The sequence below is a fragment of the Jaculus jaculus genome, chromosome 8 (assembly GCF_020740685.1).
Source record: "Jaculus jaculus isolate mJacJac1 chromosome 8, mJacJac1.mat.Y.cur, whole genome shotgun sequence".
NCBI classification, from domain to species: domain Eukaryota; kingdom Metazoa; phylum Chordata; class Mammalia; order Rodentia; family Dipodidae; genus Jaculus; species Jaculus jaculus.
The window spans coordinates 73,282,408-73,303,957 of NC_059109.1; the positions used below are offsets into that span (position 1 = coordinate 73,282,408).

A 21,550-nucleotide genomic window follows, 5' to 3' on the forward strand; every position below is an offset into this window, starting at 1 on the left:
TGTAATGTGCTAATAATGTGCTTTTACAAACAGAAAAAGGAGCTAAAGAGTGAGTCCTGCTCCTCTAGCCCTGCAACACCCATCAAGATCCCTGATTGCCCCGTCCCAGCCTCACTTCTAGAGGAGCTGCTGAGGCCCCCGCCTGCTGTGAGCAAGGAGCCCCTCAAGAACCTGAACAGCTGTTTGCAGCAACTAAAGTATGATTTATGTTCTTTGCTCCATTTCATTCAGTATTTATTTATTTACTTATTTATTTATTTACAAGCACAGAGAATGAGCACACCAGGGCCTCTAGCCTCTGCAAATAAATTTCAAATGCATGTGCCACTTTGTGCATCCAGCTTTACGTGGGTACTGGGGAACTGAACCCCAGTTGTTAGGCTTCACAGGCAAGTGCCTTAATCATAAAGCCATCTCTCTAGCCCCTCATTCAGCCTTTAAACATAAATAACATGCATCCTTGAGGAGTCTTTTCTGTGGTACTAGAGCTTTTGTGAAGTTGAGGATTCACACTGGCAGGGCCTCTGGGTCCATATTGTAAGGTGAAAATGGTTGAGTATACTGCCCTTGGATGTACCTGTCAGCTATGGGTTGAGCCTCCTTGCTTAAGGCACCCTTATGAGTAGGTGACCCTGTGAGTATAAGTCATGTGTGTGACTTCTGTCTATTTCCTATTCCTGGTGGAAGCAGATCCTCTCTGAAGCAGAAGCCTGGGCTAGATAGTTTGGTAGCTTCTGCTCAAAATGGAGAAAAATTACTTGAGCCCTGTCCTGCTATGACTTTATCTGTTTTACTGGTTTGTAGTACATTTATTGATCTTTTTTATTTCTTTACTTATTTGCAAGCAGGGAAAGATAGAGAAAGGAGACACAGAATGGGTGTACCAGGGCCTCTAGCCATTGCTTATCTTGGTACTGGAGAATCAAACCTGGGTCCTTTGGCTTCACAGGCAAGTGCTTTAACCATTAAGCTATCACTCCAGCTCAGGTTTATTGATCTTTGAGGGCAGCACTCATGCTAGGAAGTTGCCCACTACATCCACTCCAGCTTGTTAGAGAAAGCTGTAGATAGGAGGCTCTATCTGGACCTTGTGTGACCTTGAGTTTCTTCTACCTTCTCCCATTTCTCTAGGCAGGAGATGAACAGTCTGCAGCGCCAAATGGAGGAGCACACCATCACTGTGCATGAGTCCCTATCCTCTTGGACTCAGGTGGAAGCTGTCCCAGGAGAACATTCCCACCCCAGGGGAGACACAAAGCCACACAGTCAAATTAGTGCTCCCAGAGAAGGGCTGGACTAGTGACTGTTGCTATCCTTGCTACCAAGTATGTGTGGCTGCCTGAAGGAATATTCTTCTGTCAATATTATTTATTTGTGTGCTCTATTTTTCTGATAAGGGTTAAGTTTTTCTTTTGCCTTTTAACAAGGAGTAAAAGAGCAGAGAGCCAAGAATTAAATATTCATTTGAAACTACAACTAGCTTTTCCCATGAAATGACCAAATCTTAAAAACCTAGTTTAGATCTCTGAAGAATTCTGAATATGTCTGATGGGTTATTTGCAGAAACAAGTATTTTATGAGTAATCCTAGACACTAATCAATGAGGGTATTGCTAACAGTCAGTTTCTGTGGGAACTTTGCATAGTGAGGTCATTGGGAAGCAACATCCATATTAAGTCAGGGTACAATTTCTCATCTTCCTGTTCTATTCAATAAGAGCTTTACTTTCATACAGAAATGAAGTTTTATTTGCACGTTTGGCTTTTTATTTCATTTGTTCAATGGTTATCACACCATAGGATCTATACAGAAATATTTAAAGTCTTTTAAAAGCATATATGCCTATATTATTTAAGAACCTAATTGTCACATTGATTACCTTTTGAAAATTTGCTATTGGGAAATAAAAAAAAAGTTACATGTAGGATTTGGGGTTGTCAGTTAAAAATTATACTTTAGGGGCTGGAGAGATGGCTTAGTGGTTAAGCGCTTGCCTGTGAAGCCTAAGGACCCCGGTTCGAGGCTCGGTTCCCCAGGTCCCACGTTAGCCAGATGCACAAGGGGGCGCACGTGTCTGGAGTTCGTTTGCAGAGGCTGGAAGCCCTGGCGCGCCCATTCTCTCTCTCTCTCCCCCTCTATCTGTCTTTCTCTCTGTGTCTGTCACTCTCAAATAAATAAATAAAAATATATATATACTTTAGGGCTGGAAAGATGGCTTAGCAAGTGAGACACTTGCCTGCAAAGCCAAAGGACCTTAGTTCAATGTTGTTGTTCAATTCCTTAAGACCCACACGAGCTTAAGGTGGTACATGTGTCTAGAGTTCATTTGCAGTGGCTAAAAGCCCTGGCACTCCCATATATATCATTCTCTCTCTCTAATAAATAAATATAAAAATTATATTTTAAAACCTGACATGGTGGCACATGCCTTTAACCCCAGTACTCTGGAGGCCATGAGTTCAAGGCCACATTGAAACTACATGCTGTAGCCCAGGCTGACCTGGAATTCACTAAGACCCTACCTCAAAAACCAAACAAAAAACTTGTATTTTAAGAAATGTGCTAGATGTGGTGGTTCTGAAAACCCAAAAAGTTTCCTCACAGACAAACATACAATAAGCAGAGCCAATAGACTGCCCATAGAATGGGAGAAAAATTTTGCTGGTTGTGCAACTGACAGAGGCCTAATTTCTAGAATCTACAAAGAACTCAAAAACCTAAACAATAAAAAGTCAAACAACCCACTTACAAAATGGGGTTAAGAACTGGACAGGCAGTCCTTAGAGGAAGAAATACAAATGGCAAACACACACTTAAGAAAATGTTCATCAGCCGGGCATGGTGGCACACACCATTAATCCCAGCACTCGGGAGGCAGAGGTAGGAGGATTGTCATGAGTTCGAGGCCACCCTGAGAGTACATGACTACATAGTGAATTCCAAGTCACCCTGAGCTAGAGTGAGACCCTACCTCGAAAAACCAGAAAGAAAGAGAGAGAGGGAGGGAGAGAGAAAGAAAAGAATGTTCATCATCCCTAATCATCAGGGAAATGCAAATTAAAACAACTGTGAGATTCCACCTTGCCCCAGTAAGGATAGAAAACATTAAAAAATCAAATGGAAACAAATGCTGGTGAAGATGTGAAGAAATAGGAACCCTCATTCACTATTGGTGGGAATGTTAGATGGTACAATCACTATGGAAAGCAATATGGAGACTCCTAAGAAGGTTGACTATAGAGTTACCAACAGACACAGTTATTCCCTTAGTGGGCATTTATCCTAAAAGCTCCACACTTCAGTTCAGAGAGATTTGCTCAGTCAATTCACATGTCCATCATTAGATGAATGGATGACCAAGATGTGGTATATCTACATGCTGGAATTCTACATGGAAGTAAAGAAAAATGTCACAATTAAATATGAAGAAAAATGGTCAAATCCTAGGACAGATCATTCTCAGTGAACTCACCCAATCACAAAGATAATCGTGAATCTACAAGAGATACTGACATGATAAGTATCTCAAGGTCAGAGCATAAGGGAGGGTGTGAAGGGCAAGGGGGGGGGGGGGACATAAAACTGGACCCAATTGGCAATGGTACCATAGAATTCTACATCATAAAAGACTAAATGGTTGAACTTTCATCAGGTCCTTAGAGGGAACACCTGAATTACAGGGCATGATGAAGACTAACCATAATCTTCTCCTGTTTTTTCTTTTTTCTCTCGCTCGCTCGCTCTCTCCCTCTTCTCTCTCTTCTCTCTCATTTATATTACCTTTTTCTTCCTTCTTTTCCTTGGCACTGGCCTGTAACTCCCAGTACCAGCATATGGCTAACACCCACAATGACCCAGTTAGAGAGACCTACAAGGCTTCCCAAAATAAGACAGATTTCTGTCAGAGTACTTGATGACTCACCACAGGTTAGTGGTAAGACACTACTGCTGAAGACACCATATGCTGTTGGTACAGAACATGGAGTGACCTGGCTGAAATCTGGAAGAGTCAGTCCCCAGTTAGCTCGTCTAGTGCCAGAAGGTCCAACTGGGGGAAAATGACCAAAATTTATCCAAGCAACTTGTGGTCTAAACTACTCAGCAGCAAACAACCTGACGTGATGCTCACATAAGTGCAATAGTGGCACACATCCATGGTGGGTAACCAACTGCTCTCGATTTGGCTAACCCAACTGCTCAGTGGAATGGAACCCACAGCTGGAGCTGGGAAACAAGTCAGAAAATCCAAAAAATGAGCCTACTGTCCATTATCAAGCTCTCACCAATCATGGGCTATAAGAGGGCCTATACCTATTAAATTCTCTCTAAAATAACAATGGTTATTTTATTTATCTGGTGTTGACTTCACTCTCTGTTAGAGAATTTGCTTCTTTTCAAGATGGATGCAGATCCTGAACAGAGAATCAGTCCATCACACCTCAACAGGGCCCCAGCTGAAACCAAGAGTAATTGGGGAAATGACCAAGAGTGCTGCTTTCATGGTGAACATGGTACCAGCACAAGGATGAAGGAAATACATACAGAGAACATTCAACTCCTACCAAACCAGGTATCCAGAGACACAGAGGCTCCCAAGACCTCATCACTGAAGTAGACAAGATGAACCCAATATGGCTCAGGGAAATTTGTGAAAGAGGGGGCAGAAAGATTGTTAGAGCCATGTGTTGGGACATTATGCACAGAGACATTGCCTCTTACTCATAACTGATGGCTAACCCCACATTGTACAACCCACATTCCCCAATGAAGAGGGTCCCTGCAGAGAGGATGGTACCTCCCTGTCCTCCCCCCTCTGACATGACTATATATACACTATGTACATAATTTTTTTTTACAAAAATGCTGGGTATGGTAGTGCAAACCTTTAATCCCAGCACTTGGGAGGCAGAGGTAGTAGAATCGCTGTGAAATTGATGCAACCCTGAGACTACATAGTGAATTCCAGTCAGCCTGAGCTACAGTGAGACCCTACCTCAAAAAATAAATAAATGAAGACCGAGCATGGTTGTGCTTGCCTTTAATCCCAGTATTCAGAAGGCAGAGTATGAGGATTGAGTTGGAGGCCAGCCTGGGCTACAGCGAGATCCTACCTCAAAAAAAAAAATAATAATAATAATAAGGGCTGGAGAGATGGCTTAGTGGTTAAGCGCTTGCCTGTGAAGCCTAAGGACTCTAGTTCGAGGCTCAATTTCCCAGGACCCACATAAGCCAGATGTACAAGGTGGCGCATGCATCTGGAGTTCATTTGCAGTGGTTGGAGGCCCTGGCACGCCCATTCTCTCTCCCTCCCTCCCTCCCTCTCTCTCTCTCTCTGCCTCTTTCTCTGTCGCTTTCAAATGAATAAATAAAAATTTTAAAATAAATAAAATATTAAAGAAAGAAATGTATTTTATTTACTTTTGTTTTTTTCAAGGTAGGGTCTCACTAGCCCAGGTTGACCTGAAATTTACTACATAGTTTCAGGGTAACCTTGAACTTGCACCACCACGCCCAGCCTATTTACTATACTTTCTAAAACCAGAAACTATTGCACAGGTAATGTCCCTTGCTTTAGGTTTTTTTTCTGAGTCTTTTCTGCCAATGTCTCTAATTTTATGACACTGACCTTTTAGGCCTCTGATTCTATTTGCCTTGGTTAGCCACCAAGCCAGGGGCAGGTTAGGTATGGTAGGGCTGCCAGAACATTCAAAAACCCCAAGGTTTCTACACAGTGACCTGACATTTAGAGAGCACAGGAAGGGGAAGGAAGCAAGAGAGCAAATGGTCCCGTTCCATATGTGAGTTACATACCCACAGTATTCACCAAGGACTGTCATTGTCTGTGGAGAGTGTAAAGAGATGTGCTAGACCTCTGGTGGACATTGGTGTCACTTGTAGTCCAAGGTGATATGTGGAAGAAGGTGGCTATAGTTGCCAGAGATAGGTTTAGAGATTGATGCCTTAATGCACCAAGTATGTGGAATTGTTTTGGTTTGGTTTAGTTTGGTTTTTCCAGGTTTTTCTCACTCCAGCATAGGCTGACCTGGGATTCACTATGTAGTCTCAGGCTGGCCTCAGACTCATAGCAATCCTACTACCTCTGCCTTCCGAGTGATGGGATTAAAGGCAAAGGCCACCACACCAAGCAAGTATGTGAAGGTTTACTGAGATGTTTCCCACTTAAGATAATAATATTGCAGATATTGACAGGGGAAGTTGAGGGTTTTAGCTTTTCCCCAAGTTTGCTAAGAAAATCTAAAATAAGTTGGGCTTGGTGGCTAATGTCTATAATTCTAACACTTGGGAGGTAGAAGCAGGAGGATCAGGAGTTCATGGACAACCCCAGCTATGTATCAAGGGGGAAGGCAGGCTGCACTACATGAAACCCTGACACAAAAAAAAAAAAAAAAAATGCCGGGCATGGTGGCACATGCCTTTAATCCCAGCAATACATAGGCAGAGGTAGGAGAATTACTGTGAGTTCAAGGCCACCCTGAGACTACATAGTAAATTCCAGGTCAGCATGAACTAGAGTGAGACCCTACCTCAGAAAAAAAAAAAAAATCTGGGCTGGAGAAATAGTTTATTAGTTAGGGCAGTGACCTAAAAAGCCAAAGGACCCATGTTCAATTCCCCAGGATCCACATAAACTAGATGCACAAGGTGGCACATGCATCTGGAGTTTGCTTGCAGTGGCTAGGAACTCTGGTACACCCATTCTCTCTCTCTTTCTGCCCCCCACCCCAAATAAGTAAATAAAAAATCATAAAATAAAATAACATTTATTGTTAGAAGTTAGAGCTAGGCATGGTGGCACACGCCTTTAATCTCAGTACTTGGGAGGCAGATAAGAGGATCATGAGTTTGAGGCCACCCTGAGACTACATAGTGAATTCCACATCAGCCTGGGCTAGAGCGAGACCATACCTAAAAAAAAAAAAAAAAAAAAAAAAAAAAAGAATGAAAGAAAGAAAGCTTAGGTGGTCTCCTAACAACCTTGTGATCTGAAAAAAAAAAAAGAATGAAAGAAAGAAAGCTTAGGTGGTCTCCTAACAACCTTGTGATCTGAAAAATGAAGTTCTGGAGCTATAGAGATATGACTTAGTGGTTAAGGCAGTTGCCTGTGAAGCCAAAAGACCCAGGTTCAATTTGCCAGGACCCATGTAACCAGATGCACAAGGGGCATATGCATCTGGACTTCGTTTGCAGTGGATAGAGGCTCTGGCATGCCCATTCTTCTATCTCTCTCTCTGCTTGCAAATAAATAAACTTTTTTTTTAACTTCCTACATTCACAAATTAAAGCAGGTAATAAAATTTAGGAAAAAAATGAAGTTCTCAGCCAGGCATGGTGTCACATGCCTTTAATCCCAGCATTCAGGAGGCAGAACTAGGAGTGCCATGAATTCAAGGCCATCCTGAGAATACACAGTGAATTCCAGGTCAGTCTGAGCTAGAGTGAAACCGTGCCTTGAAAATTTTTTTTAAAAAAATGAAGTTCTGAGTATTAGAATGTATATAATAGTTCTCTGTCACTACTTTGTCTATTTTGTGAAAAAAATGGTATGGCATTTTTAAGCTGTTTGTCTTCTCTTGTAATATATTATTTACTAAGTTGACTAACATGGGAAAAGTAGTAATGGTAGCACATGCCTTCAGGGGGCAGAGGTAGGAGGATCACTGAGTTCAAAGCCACCCTGAGATTACATAGTGAATTCTAGATCAGCCTGGACTAGAACCAGAACCTCAAAAAACAAAACAACAAAAGTGGCATTGACCACAAGGATATTTGATGTTTAGAAATATTTCCTTAAGGTGACAGAAAGAATGTAAAAGCCAAAGGAAGGGTAGAACTGTTTACAGTGCAATATTCCAGACACAAAATGTCCTGGATATCCATGACAGTTCCTGGTACTGCTTACACAAGACCCTCACAATAGGAAGAAAAGATGATGGCATCACAATAAAAGAGAAACTGATTGAGAGGAGGAGAGGATATGATGGTGTGGGTTTGTGAAGGGTGAAGTGGGGCAGGGGATAGTTTACATGGTTTATTGTTTGTAATTATGGAAGTTGTCAATAAAAAATATTTCCTTGCCAGGCGTGGTGGCACACACCTTTAATCACAGCACTCAGGAAGCACAAATAAGAGGATTGCCATGAGTTCGAGGCCAGCCTGAGACTATATAGTGAATTCTAGGTCAGCCTGAGCTAGAGTGAGACCCTACCTCAGGAAAATATATGTGTGTGTGTTTCTGTCTGTGTATAAAATCATCACATGTAAAGATTATGGGAGTAAAAGGGGCCAGCATATTTGAATAGGAAAAGTCATAGAACATTCAATGAAACCCAATGAGTGTGAACTGGTGTGAGATACCCGGCACTATATCTTGACACACTCAGTGACTCAAAGCTCCAGGAAAACCTAACTCTTTAGTGGTCTCGGGTTCTGATAGGGTGTTTGGGTAGATGTTTCACAGAGTCTCAAAAATCAGTGATTTGGGCCAGGCGTGGTGGCGCACGCCTTTAATCCCAGCACTTGGGAGGCACAGGTAGGAGGATTGCCATGAGTTCAAGACCACCCTGAGACTACATAGTGAATTCCAGGTCAGCCTGGACCAGACTGAGACCCTACCCAGACAAACAAACAAATCAGTGATTTTAGCCAGGCGTGGTGGTGCACGCCTTTAATCCCAGCACTCAGGAGGCAGTGGTAGGAGGATTGCCATGAATTCAAGGCCACCCTGATAATACAGAGTGAATTCCAGGTCAGCCTGAGCTATAGTGATACCCTGCCTCAAAAAACAAAAATGAAGTGATTTTTGAGTTTCTCATTTCTATAAAAATTTCTTCTTCACGAAGGAAGTCCTCAGGTTGGGGATATTCAGGGAAAACTAACATCACAAGTAACGTTGTAACTTTAAAAAGCATGTTGATTTTTTATGAACACAAGTATGCTCGAGAAATCATTAATTTTTTATAATTTTTATTTTTTAAATTGATAGTCCATAATTGTAAACAGTATCCTGTGATAATTCCCTCCCTCCCCCCACTTTCTCCTTTGAAACTCCACTCTCCATATCCCCTCCCTTCCCCTCTCAATCAGTCTCTCTTTTATTTTGATGTCATGATCTTTTCCTCCTATTATGATGGTCTTGTGTAGGTAGTGTCAGGCACTGTGAGGTCATAGATATCCAGGCCATTTGTGTCTGGAGGACCATGTGGTAAGGAGTCCTACCCTTCCTTTGGTTCTTACATTCTTTCCGCCACCTCTTCTGCACTAGACGCTGAGCCTTGGAAGGTGCGATAAGAGATTTCAGTGCTGGACAGCTCCTCTGTCACATCACTACTAGGGATGTAGAACTTTTTTTTAGATTTTGATATACTAAATATATTTCTTCTCTTCAGAATTCTCTATTTAGTTCCATAGCCCATTTTTTAATTGGCTTGTTTGATTTCTTATTATTTAATTTTTTTTGAGTTCTTTGTATATTCTACATATTAATCCTCTATCAGATGTATAGCTGGCAAAGACTTTTTCCCATTCTGTAGGTTATCTCTGTTTTATTCATAGTGTCCTTTGCCATACAAAATCTTTGTAATTTCATGAGGTCCCAGCGGATAATCTGTGGTTTTATTGCCAGAGCAATTGTGGTTATATTTAGGAAGTCTTTACCAAGACCAATATGTTGAAGGGTTTCCCCTACTTTTTCCTCTAGCAGTTTCAGGTCTGATGGTCTTTAATCCGTTTGGACTTAATTCTTGTGCATGGAGACAGAGAAGAACCTATTTTCATCCTTCTACAGACACATATCCAGTTTTCCCAGCACCATTTGCTGAAGAGGATGTCTTTTCTCCAATGAGTATTTTTGGCATTTTTATCGAATATCAGGTGGCTATAGCTACCTTGACTTACATCTGGGTCCTCTATTCTGTTCCACTGATCTACTTGTTTGCTTTTGTGCCAGTACCACGCTGTTTTTGTTACTATGGCTCTGTAGTATAGATTAAAATCAGGTATGGTGATACCACCAGCCTCATTTTTGTTGCTCAGTATTTTTAGATATTCGAGATTTTTTTTTGTGATTCCAAATGAATTTTTGGAATGTTTTTTCTATTTCCATGAAGAATGCCATTGTAATTTTGATGGGGATTGCATTAAATGTGTAGATTGCTTTTGGTAAGATTGCCATTTTCACAATATTGATTCTTCCGATCCCAGAACAAGGGATGTTTTTCCACTTCCTCGTGTCTTCTGCAATTTCTTGCTTGAGTGTTTTAAAAAGTTTTCATTGTAGAGATCCTTCACTTCCTTTGTTAGGTTTATTCCAAGGTACTTTATTATTATTTTTTTAATGCAATTGTGAATGGGAGTGATTCTCTGATTTCATCCTCTGTGTGTTTGTTGTTAGCATATAAAAAGGCTACTGATTTCTATGTGTTTATTTTGTATCTGGCTACATGGCTATAGGTGCTCATCAGCTCTAACAGTTTGCTGGTAGAGTCTTTAGGGTACCTTTATGTATAGAATCATGTCATCTGCAAATAATGATAACTTGATCTCTTCCTTTCCAATTTGTATCCCTCTTATGTGCATCTCTTGCCTTATTGCTATGGCTAAGACTTCCATTACTATATTAAATAAGAGTGGGGGGCTGGAGAGATGGCGTAGCGGTTAAGCACTTGCCTGTGATGCCTAAGGACCCCGGTTCAAGGCCCGGTTCCCCAGGTCCCACGTTAGCTAGATGCACAAGGGGGCGCACGCATCTGGAATTTGTTTGCAGAGGCTGGAAGCCCTGGCGCGCCCATTCTCTCTCTCCCTCTATCTGTCTTTCTCTCTGTGTCTGTCGCTCTCAAATAAATAAATAAATAATTTTAAAAATATTTAAAAAAAAATAATAAGAGTGGGGACAGTGGACACCCTTGTCTTTTTCCTGATTTTAGTGGAAAAGCTTTCAGTTTTCCCCCATTTAGTAATATGTTGGCTGTAGGCTTGTCATAAATAGCCTTTATTATCTTAAGATATGTTTCTATTCCCAGTGTCTGTAGGACTTTTATCATAAAGGGATGTTGGATTTTGTCAAATGCTTTTCCTGCATCTAATGAGATGATCGTGTGATTTTTGTTCTTCAATCCATTTATATAATGTATTATATTTATCAATTTGCATATGTTGAACCATCCTTGCATCTCTGGGATAAAGCATTTGTTTGATGAATGATCTTTCTGATATATTCTTGTATTCTGTTTGCCAATATTTTGTTGAGAATTTTTGCATTTATGTTCATGAAGGAGATTGGTGGGTAATTTTCTTTTTTTTTCTTTTTTTTTTTTTCTATCTTTGCCTGGTTTGATATCAGGGTGATGCTGGATTCATAGAAGGAGTTTGGTAGGATTCCTTCTTTTTCTATTTTATGAAAAAGCTCTAGAAGCAATGGTGTTAGTTCTATCCTGAAGGTCTAGTAAAATTCATCAGTGAATCCATCTGGACCTGGACTTTTTTTTAGTTGGGAGATTTTTGATAACTGCTTGGATCTCCATACTTGTTACAGGTCTATTTAAGTGATTATTAATCTCATCTTGATTTAATTTGGGTAGGTCATATCAATCAAGGAAATCATCCATTTCTTTCAGAGTTTCATACCTAGTGGAGTATATGCTTTTGTAGTATGTCCCTATGATTTTTTTGAATTTCTCTGATATCTGTTGGGATGGTGCCGTTTTCATTTCTAATTTTATTAATTTGTGTCTCTTCTCTCTTTCTTTTGGTCAGATTTGCTAAGGGTTTATCAATCTTGTTTATCCTTTCAAAGAACCAACTCTTTGTTTCATTGATTCTTTGGATTGTTTTTTTGGCTTCTATTTCATTAATTTCTGCCCTAATCTTTATTATTTCTTCCTGTCTACTGATTTTTGGTTTGCCTTGTTCTTCTTTTTCCAAGGCTTTAGGGTGAAGCATTAGGTCATGTACTTGAGAGCTTTCTAATTTCTTAATATAGGCACTTAAAGCTATAACTCTCCTTCTTAAACTGCCTTCATAGTGTCCCAAAGGTTTTGGTATGTTGTGTTCTCATTATTGAGTCTATGAGTTTTTTATTTCCTTCTTGATTTCTTCATTGACCCATTCATCATTTAGTAGTGTATTGTTTAGTTGCCATAATTTTGACTATGCTATAGCTTTCCTTGCTATTGATTTGTAGTTTAATTCCATTGTGATCAGATAGAATGCAAGGAATTATTTCAATTTTCCTGTATTAGTTAAGATTTGTTTTGTGTCCTAATATATGGTCTATTTTAGAGAACGTTCCATGTACTACTGAAAAGAATGTATATTCTGCAGCATTTGGATAAAATGCCCTGTATATATCTGTTAGCTCCATTTGTTCTATGACCACATTTAATCCAGATGCCTCTCTGTTTATTATTTGCCAGGATGACCTGTCAGTTGATGAGAGTGAGGTGTTGAAGTCATCCACTACAACTGTGTTTAGGGTTATCTGTGACCTGAGATCTAATAGCATTTGTTTGATGAAGCTGGGAACCCCCATAGTAGGTGCATATATGTTTAGGATTGTAATGTCCTACTGTTTGAGTGTGCTTTTAATCAATATAAGTGACCTTCCTTATCTTTTCCTAACTAATGTTGGACTGAAATCTACCTTGACAGATACTAGGATAGCAATCCCTGCTTGCTTTTAGGTCCATTTTCCTGAAACACCATTTTCCAACCTTTTACCCTAAGATAGTGTCCATCCTTTGTAGAAAGGTGAGTTACTTGGAGGCAATAAATTGAAGGCTCCTGTTTTTAACCCAGTCTGTAAAACTATGTCTTTTGTTTGGGGCATTAAGGCCATTGATATTAAGAGATATTATTGAAAGGTGTGTATTTATTTTTGCCATTTTTTGTAGTTCTTCCCATTTCACCTTTGCTCTCTTGTTTGAACTAGTATTTGAGTATTGTTTGTTTTTTCCAGGTTCCTTATATGTGTGCTTTTCTTTCTCTTCAGCATAGAGGATCCTTTCAAGTATTTTCTATAGAACTGGTTTTGTCTTCAAATATTCCTTAGCCTGCTTTTGTTATGGACTATCCTTATTTCTCCGTCTATTTGAATGGATAGCTTTGCAGGATAAAGTAACCTTGGTTGACAGTTGTTATCTTTCAGAACTTGGAATACATCACTCCAAGCCCTTCTGGCTTTTAAAGTTTTTAATGTAATGAGTAATGCACTGTGATCCTAATAGGCTTGCCTTTGTAGGTAACTTGATTTTTCTAACTGCATTCAATATTTTTTCTTTGGTTGTATGTTTGGTAGTTTAATTATAATATGGTGAGGAGAGGTTCTTTCCAGGTTTTGTCTGGTTGGTGTTCTGAAGGCTTCCTGTATCTGCATTGGCACCTCTTTCCCAATATGGGCGAAGTTTTCTTCTATAATTTTGTTGAAAATGCCTTCTATGCCTTTGGAGTGAAATTCTTCCCCTTGTACTATACCCTGAATTCTTATGTTTGATCTTTTCATAGTGTCCCGAATATCTTGAAATTCCCATTCATACTTTCCTATTAGTTTGTCTTTCTCTTTGTTGGACTGCATTAGGTCTGCCACCTGGTCTTCTAGCTTAGGTATTCTGTCCTCTCCTTCATCCATTCTACTAGTGAGATTTTCTACTGAGTTTTTTATTTCATTAACTGTGTTCTTCATTGCTAGTAATTCTAACTGGGTTTTCTTTATTATTTCTATTTCCTTATTTATGTCTTGTGTTGACCTGTTTATTTCATTAAATTGGTTTCCTGTCTCTTCTTTGATTCCTTTGATTTCCTCTTTGACTTCTTTGAGCATATTTGTAATCATCCTTTGAAATCTTTCTCAGGCATTTCCTCTAACCCATTCTAACTGGAGGTCATTTCTGATGCATTAATACTTTTTGGTAGATTTATATTGTCTTGATTTTTGGTGTTTCTTGTGTTATAATGTATATGTTTTTGCATTGAATTAATTTAATGCTTGGATTTTCTAGTTAGCTGCAGTATTATTAGATGTATCAATCAATCTGATGTTATATGTCTACATGGTAGGAGCTTAAGGTGCTAATTGTGGCTCTTAAGACTCTCAGAGTATCTACAAAAGTGACCCTAGGTTTTGGGTTTGCCTGCTATGAGAATATTCAAGTAGGCTGAATGGAACAAAATACAGGCAGATTCTAAAATTTAACTAAACAATGTACACATTCAATGAAAAACAGCACAGAGTATTTATGCAAGAGTAGGTATTATAACAACCAGATCCTCTAACAAAGTCACTGTTCCTTAGGGTGTGTGGTGTCCCACACCCTTAATCCTGTCCACAAGGAGGTTAAGATTTCTGGTCTGTTGAGAGTTCAAGTCAGCTTGTGACCAAGTGAGATCCTTCTCTAATTTACAACAAAAGAGGAAACAAAGCCACTATAAATCAAAAAGCAACAAATAATAAGCCCAAAGTATAGCTCATTTAAGAATGGCAAATATGCCTGGCGTGGTGGTGCACACCTTTAATCCCAGCACTCAGGAGACAGAGGTAGGAGGATTACCATGAGTTCAGGCCACCCTGAGCCTACCAAGTTAATTCCAAGTCAGCCTGGACCAGAGTGAGACCTTACCTCGGGGAAAAAAAAAAAGAATGGCAAATCTGACCATCCATCAGATTTAACATATAGTTTGTCCTGATATGGAAGGTACAATTAGCACTTCTGGTTCAGGCCTATATACAAGGCTTATTTGTCAGGTACTGACCTGGTGTAATCCCAGCTACCGTTTGGGATGATATTGGTCTGTTATGCTGCGCTCCTGCTTGGGTCCCTCTTTGGTGCACTGTGGGTTCAAGACTCGCTGGGTCATTGGATTGCTTCTCTGATCACTAGTACTAGATGCCATGAGCTCCCTTTCCCAGCTCTCTGGTGCTTGCTGGCACTTGCGTTGATGGTAGAGGAGGGAGGCTGTGTATGGTGACTCTAGTTCTCCCATGATCTTCTCCTCTGTTGTTCGCAGTCCTCCTTCACATTCTTGAGTTTGGGAAGAGCTCTGGTATGTGGGAAAAATCCCCTCATCGGGCTTTTCTTGCGGCTCAAGCCGAGCATTATAGCTGTGGCTCCCCAGACCTGGTGCTGCCGCTGCTGGAGCTACTTCTGCCTGCCTATGTGGGCTCTGGATCTTTCCTACTTCTCTGCTGCCGTTGGTAATTTCTTATACACCTCCCTTTTTAATAGAGAGGTGTATTTTGCTAGGGTTTTGTTTTGTTTCATTTTTTGGCGTTTTCTCCCCTAGGCTGCTTTGGCATGGTTCCTATGCCACCATCTTAACCAGAAGTCTTCCAGTGTAACTCTTTTTTAATTGAAAACTTCCATAATTATAGTCAATAAACCATGACAATTCCATCCCTTCCCTCACTTTCCCCTTCACAAATCCACTCTCTATCATATCCCCTCCCCTTCTTGAATCAGTCTCTCTTTTATTTTGATGTCATCATCTATTCTGTGTGTGTAGTACCAGGCCATTTTCTGTCTGGAAGAGTGTATTATAAGGAGTCCTTCCTTTCCTTTGGCTCTTACATTCTTTCCATCACCTCTTCCACAATGGACCCTGAGCCTTTGAAGGTGTAATAGAGATGTTTCAGTGTTGAGCACTCTGTCACTTCTTCTCAGCACTATGGTGCCTTTTAAGTCATCCCAAAGTGACTGCCATCTGAAAAGAGAAGCTTCTCTAACCAAAAGTGAGAGTAGTAATAATATATGTGTAGTTTGGTGAGCATAATATAAGCATTTAGCCAGACACCAGCAGGCATTACACTCCTAGGGTTCATGACCTCCCCCATCATAGGCTTTTTAAAAATATTTTATTTTTATTTATTTACTTGAAAAAGAAAGAATGGGTGCATTAGGCCCTCCAGCCACTGCGAACAAACTCCAAATGAATGTGCCACCTTGTGCATCTGGCTTATGTGGCTCCTGGGGAGGTGAACCAAGGTCATTTGGCTTTGAAGCCTTAACCACTAAGCCATCTCTCCCCCCTCCCCTTTTTTGAGTTAATGTTTCACTCTAGCTCAGGCTGACCTAGAATTATGTAGTCTCAGGGTAACCTTGAACACACAGTGATCCTCCTACCTGTGCCTCCCAAGTGCTGGGATTAAAGGCATGTGCTACCACACCCAGCACTTCATAGGCTTTTGACTAGGTTTTCAGTACCAGGTATGTATTCTGTCCTGTAGAGCAGACCTCCAGTCCAATTAGTGAGCACTTTGTTTCCCTCATAACAGACATGCCACTATTGCTCCCATTGGTTCATTTGGCCTGGCTGGCCAAACTTCAAACTTAAGGCTTGCAGTGTTTATCTCCTGTTATGCACTGTTGTTTATCTCCATTGTGGACTTCTCTTTCTCAATTAGGGCTGCATGCAGTGTAGCTTTTTCCAGCTTTCTGTCAGCTGATCTACATGGAGAAAGTTTTCAGCTCAGCTCCAACTTGATTTCTCAGTGACCTTGTAGACCAAGCCTGTGAAGTTTTCAGCAATAGGGTCGTACCATCTATTCCTGGTGGAAACCAAGAGCTATAATAACTATTAGAGAGGGCATATGCAGGGCTACAGGGATTCCTTTGCAGTTAAGGCACTTGGCTACAAAGTCAAAGGACCAAGTTCAATTCTCCAGGACCCACGTAAGCCACATGCAGAAGGTGGTGCATATGTCTGGAATCCATTTGCAGTGGCTGGAGGCCCTGACATGCCATTCTCTGTATCTCATCTATCTATCTATCTACCTATCATCTATCTATATGCCTCTCTCTTAAATAAATAAAAATAAAATGTTAGGAAAAACATTTTGAAGGAAGGGGGCTTATGGAGGAGCTGGAGAGATTGCTTAGAAGTTAAACGCACTTGATTGCAAAGCCTACTGGCTCGGGATTCAATTCCCCAATACTCATGCAAAGCCAGGTTCACAAAGTGATACATCTATCTGGAGTTCGTTTGCAGTAGCAAGAGGCTCTGCCACATTCATTTTCCCTTTCTGCTTGCAAATAATATAATATTTTTAAGATTAAGAGGGCTTATAAGAGTTGACAGACTTTTTTTTTTTTTTTTTTTTTGAGAGGCAGAAAGAGAACGGGCATTCTGGGGCCTCTAGCCATTGCAAATGAATATAGGCAAGTGCCTTAACCACTAAACCATCTCTCCAGCCCTAATCAGATTTTTTAAAGATGTGTCTACATCATCAAATGTTTGCTCTGTGTTCCACCTCTTATAAGAGTGACTTTGATATGGATTTTAGGAAGCTGCATCCTGGCTAAGTAATAGCCAGTATAATCAGGGAAGCTCATTATTTTTTATTTATTTGTTTTTATTGACAACTTCCATGATTGTAAGCAATATCCCATGGTAATTCCCTCCCTGCCCCCACTTTCTCCTTTGAAACTCCACTCTTCATCATATCCCCTCCCCCTCTCAAGCAGTTTTTCTTTTATTTTGATGTCATGATTTTTTACCTCCTATTATGATGGTCTTATGTAGGTAGTGTCAGGCACTACCTGTGAGGTCATGTATATTCAGGCCATTTTTTTGTCTGGAGGAGCACGTTGTAAAGAGTTCTATCCTTCCTCTGGCTTTTACATTCTTTCCACCACCTCTTTTGCAGTGTATCCTGAACCTTGGAAGGTGTGAGAGAGATATTTCAGTGCTTAGCACTCCTCTGTCAGCACCATGGTGCCTTCTGAGTCATCCCAAGGTCACTGTCATCTAAAAAGAGAAGTTTCTCAAACTGAAAGAGTAGCATTAATATATGGGAATGAATATTAAGAGAAGTGAAGCTCATTATTTTAAAGTCACCAGGTCACTCCATAACTTGGTAGATAAGTATTAGGAAGCAGATAAGGAGAAACTGTAAAGTAGGTTATTTATACTCATGCCTTCCAGTTGGGCAGGTAACTGTAATAGTCTGTCCTAAGTGAAGAATTTTTTAAATTTTTATTTATTTATTTGCGAAAGAATGAGAGAGACAGAGAAATCGAACCTATGTTCTTTAGCTTTGCAGGCAAGTGCCTTAACTGCTAAGCCATCTCTCCAGCCGTGCCAAAATTTTTTTTCAAGGTAAGGTGTTGCTCTAACACAGGCCTGAAATTCACTGTGTAGTCTCAGGGTGGCCTTGAACTCATGGCAATCTTCCTATCTCTGCCTCCCAAGTGCTGGTATTAAAGGCACGAGCCAACACACCTGACTTCTAGGTAAAGAATTCTTCGCCATCAGGATCTCCTATACAATCAGTGGAACACTGTTTTCGTTTGCATTTGGCATTGAATTTGAAGACTTGAAGTTAACTTTGACAAAGGGCCTTTTCCTAAAAGCAATGGATATAATTAAATTGTGTGACTGAACAATTATGTCATTCTTTATGCTACCATTTTTCCACCTTTGCAAAATTATCTCCCTGCCCACAGCCCTTAAAATGGCCCAAGCCTAGCCCCAAAACACACTAGCTTCACAGGCCTGTGTTTCTCTGCCCATCTACTTCCCAGGCAGGAGAGCCTGTAAAACGGTCCAGATTTAGGACATGATCCCCCTTCCCTATAGTTAAAGTGCTAGTAACTCTGCAGGAAGGGCAGGGGATGCACACATTTCACCCCTCCTTCAGCTAGAAGTCTTTAATAGATTATTTGTGGGTTTTATTACACATAGTCTAGGACAGGTATTACCTTTGCAGTAAAACTTTTTGTGTATCATCTGAATATGTGAAGGAACAGCCTTGACTCACTGTATCTCACATAAAGATTTGTGTTACAAGACTTCTGAACATGAAGCATGCATTTCTATAAATTTGACAAGCAGGTTCAAAGTAAATTTCCTTTTTTAAAAAAAGATTTTTTTTTTTTTTTTGAGACAGAGAGAGGGAGAAAGAGAGTGAGTGAGAATGGGCACTCCAGGGCCTCTAGCTATTGCAAACCAACTCCAGACACATGCACCACATGTGCATCTGGCTTACATGGAACCTGGAGAATTGAACCTGGGTCCTTTGGCTTTGTAGTCAAATGCCTTAACTGCTATGCTATCTCTCCAGGCCTCAAAGTGCATTTTCTAGACACTTAAGTCTAACCATCCAGTAAGTAAGCTCCTTCAACTTTGTGTTGGACCAGCCTGCTTTTGGCCTGGCTGCAGTCTAGTCCAGGGCTCTGTGTTTGGTGCTTTTTCTTGCTTAAGTTATGAAGCAAACATATTCCTTCTCTGAGGATCTTGGGACCCCTGCTATTGCTGTTCCTGAGGTCTTTTGCTGGCATGGACTGTTCTCATTGGTCTTCTTATACGTAATGTAATATATGGATGGTTTTTCCATGGGTGCAAAACATTCCTAGTACATCTCTCCTTCCCTTTTGTGTATATGGGTGAGCCCATATATCATGTATGTGGAGGCCAACATAGTTCTTCACCTTATATTTTGAGACAGGGTCTCTGAACCTGGAGCTCACTGGTTTCATTAGACAAGCTAGCCTGTCAAGGCCTAAAGATTGATTCCCTGTATAACCCTTTTCAGCACTGGGATTACAAGCACATCTCACCATGTTTGGCTTTTATGTGGGTAGGGGGATCAAATGATCAAATTCTGTCTCCCTTATGACCATTGGGTGTTTGTTTGTTTGTTTGTTTGTTTGTTTGTTTGTTTGTTTGTTTTTGAGATAATGGTCTCACTCTAGCCCAGGCTGACCTGGAATTCATTCTGTATTCTCAGGGTAGCCTTGAACTCATGGCAATCCTCCTACCTCTGCCTCCCAAGTGCTGGGATTAACGGCATGCATCACCATGCCCAGTTGCTTCTAAGTTTTAATGGGAACTTGCCCTTCTCAATAAAGAAACCCATATAGGGGCTGGAGAAATGGCTTAGTGATTAAGACCTTTGCCTGCGAAGCAAAGGACGCAGGTTCAATTCCCTAGGATCCACATGAGCCAGGTGCACAAGGGACACATACAGCTAGAGTTCATTTCCAGTGGCTAGAGGCCCTGGCATGCCCATTCTCTCTGTGTCTGTCTCTCTTCTATCTCTCTCTTCTATCTCTCTCTCTATCTCTCTTTCTCTGCTTGCAAATAAATAAATAAAATTTTTAAAAAAAGAAGAAGAAATACATATAACACTGAGGTGAAAAACAAAAACATCACAAGTTGCAATCAGTTGATCTAGGGTGTACTCCTGTACCTGAGTTTTCTTTTTCATATTTAGCGAAAAGTTTAATATAAAATATGCATGACCTGATTGTACATCAATAGTAAAACAAACCCTTTGATGTGGGGGTGTAAATTTCTCTAAAACTCCATTGTTTAAGCTCATTCCGAGGTTTTCTATATGATGATGTTATTTCCTCATATGACCACCATCCCAATATTATTCTGCTGCCCACTCGTTGCCATTTCCACATATTCACCAATCACAAGATTCATGAAGAAGGGATCAAATCCCTGCAGTATTCCTTGGACATGTCTGCCACCATTTTTCAGTGATACCTTTTTAAAATTTTTTTTATTACTGACAACTTCCATAATTATAAACAATAAACCATGTTAATTCCCACCCCCTCGTGTTCGCCTTCAAACTCCACTCTCCATCATATCCCCTCCTGCTCTCAATCAGTCTCTCTCTTATTTTGATGTCATCATCTTTTCCTCCCATTATGATGGCCTAACTTTTACTCTCTTATATTAACTATTATTTGGAATATGCTTTTATTTTTTTTTCCTGTTTCCTTATGTGTGTACTTTTCTTTCTCTTCACCATGGAGGACCCTTTAAAGTATTTACTGTAGAGCTGGTGTTGTAGTCAGGTTTGCATTGTTGGTAGAAACCACCCAACCAAGAGCAGCTTGTAGGAAAAAATAGGTTTATTTTGGCTTACAGGCTTGAGGGGGAAGTTCCATGATGGCAGAGAAAACAATGGCATGAGCAGAGGGTGGATATTAACCCCTGGCCAACATAAGGTGGACCATAGCAACAAGAGAGTGTGCCAAACACTGGCATGGGGAAACTGGCTATAACACCCATAAACCCACCCCCAACAATACACTGCCTCTAGGAAGCATTAATTTCCAATTGCCATCAGCTGGAGAACCTAGTATCCAGAATGCCTAAGTTTATGGGGGACACCTGACTCAAACCACCACATTCTTCTCCTGGCCCCCATAAGCTAGTAACAAAACATGATGTAAAATGCAATGCATTCATCCAACTTTAAAAGTCCCCATAGTTTTTACCAATTGAAATGATTTTCAGATATCCCCATAATCCAAGATCTTCTAACTGAGACATAATAACGAAAAAAATCCCCCAAAAAACCATAATGGCACAGAATAAATACACTGCAAAAGATGGCATTGGGCATAGCAAAGAAATATTTAACCAATACAGACTTCTGGTTAAGATGGCAGCATAGGAACCACACCAAAGCAGCCTAGGGGAGAAAAAGCCAAAAAAAAAAAAAAAACAGCAAAATACACTCTTCTACTAAAAAGTAAGGTGTGTAAGACATTACCAACTGCAGCACAGAAGTAAAAGAGAT

General features: G+C 40.4%; 1 protein-coding gene across 5 annotated transcripts in view; it reads left to right on the plus strand.

The window, feature by feature from the left end:
- Positions 1-1,924, plus strand: part of Golga3 (golgin A3) — an 83,491-nt gene extending 81,567 nt beyond the window's left edge. For all 5 annotated transcript variants that reach the window (XM_045156170.1, XM_045156172.1, XM_045156169.1 and 2 more), the window contains 2 exons: positions 34-197; positions 1,132-1,924. In XM_045156170.1, the coding sequence (XP_045012105.1) occupies positions 34-197; positions 1,132-1,300 (333 nt within the window). In that variant the 3' untranslated portion in view covers positions 1,301-1,924. The remainder of the gene's footprint in view (positions 1-33; positions 198-1,131) is intronic.
- Positions 1,925-21,550: the final 19,626 nt, after the last annotated feature.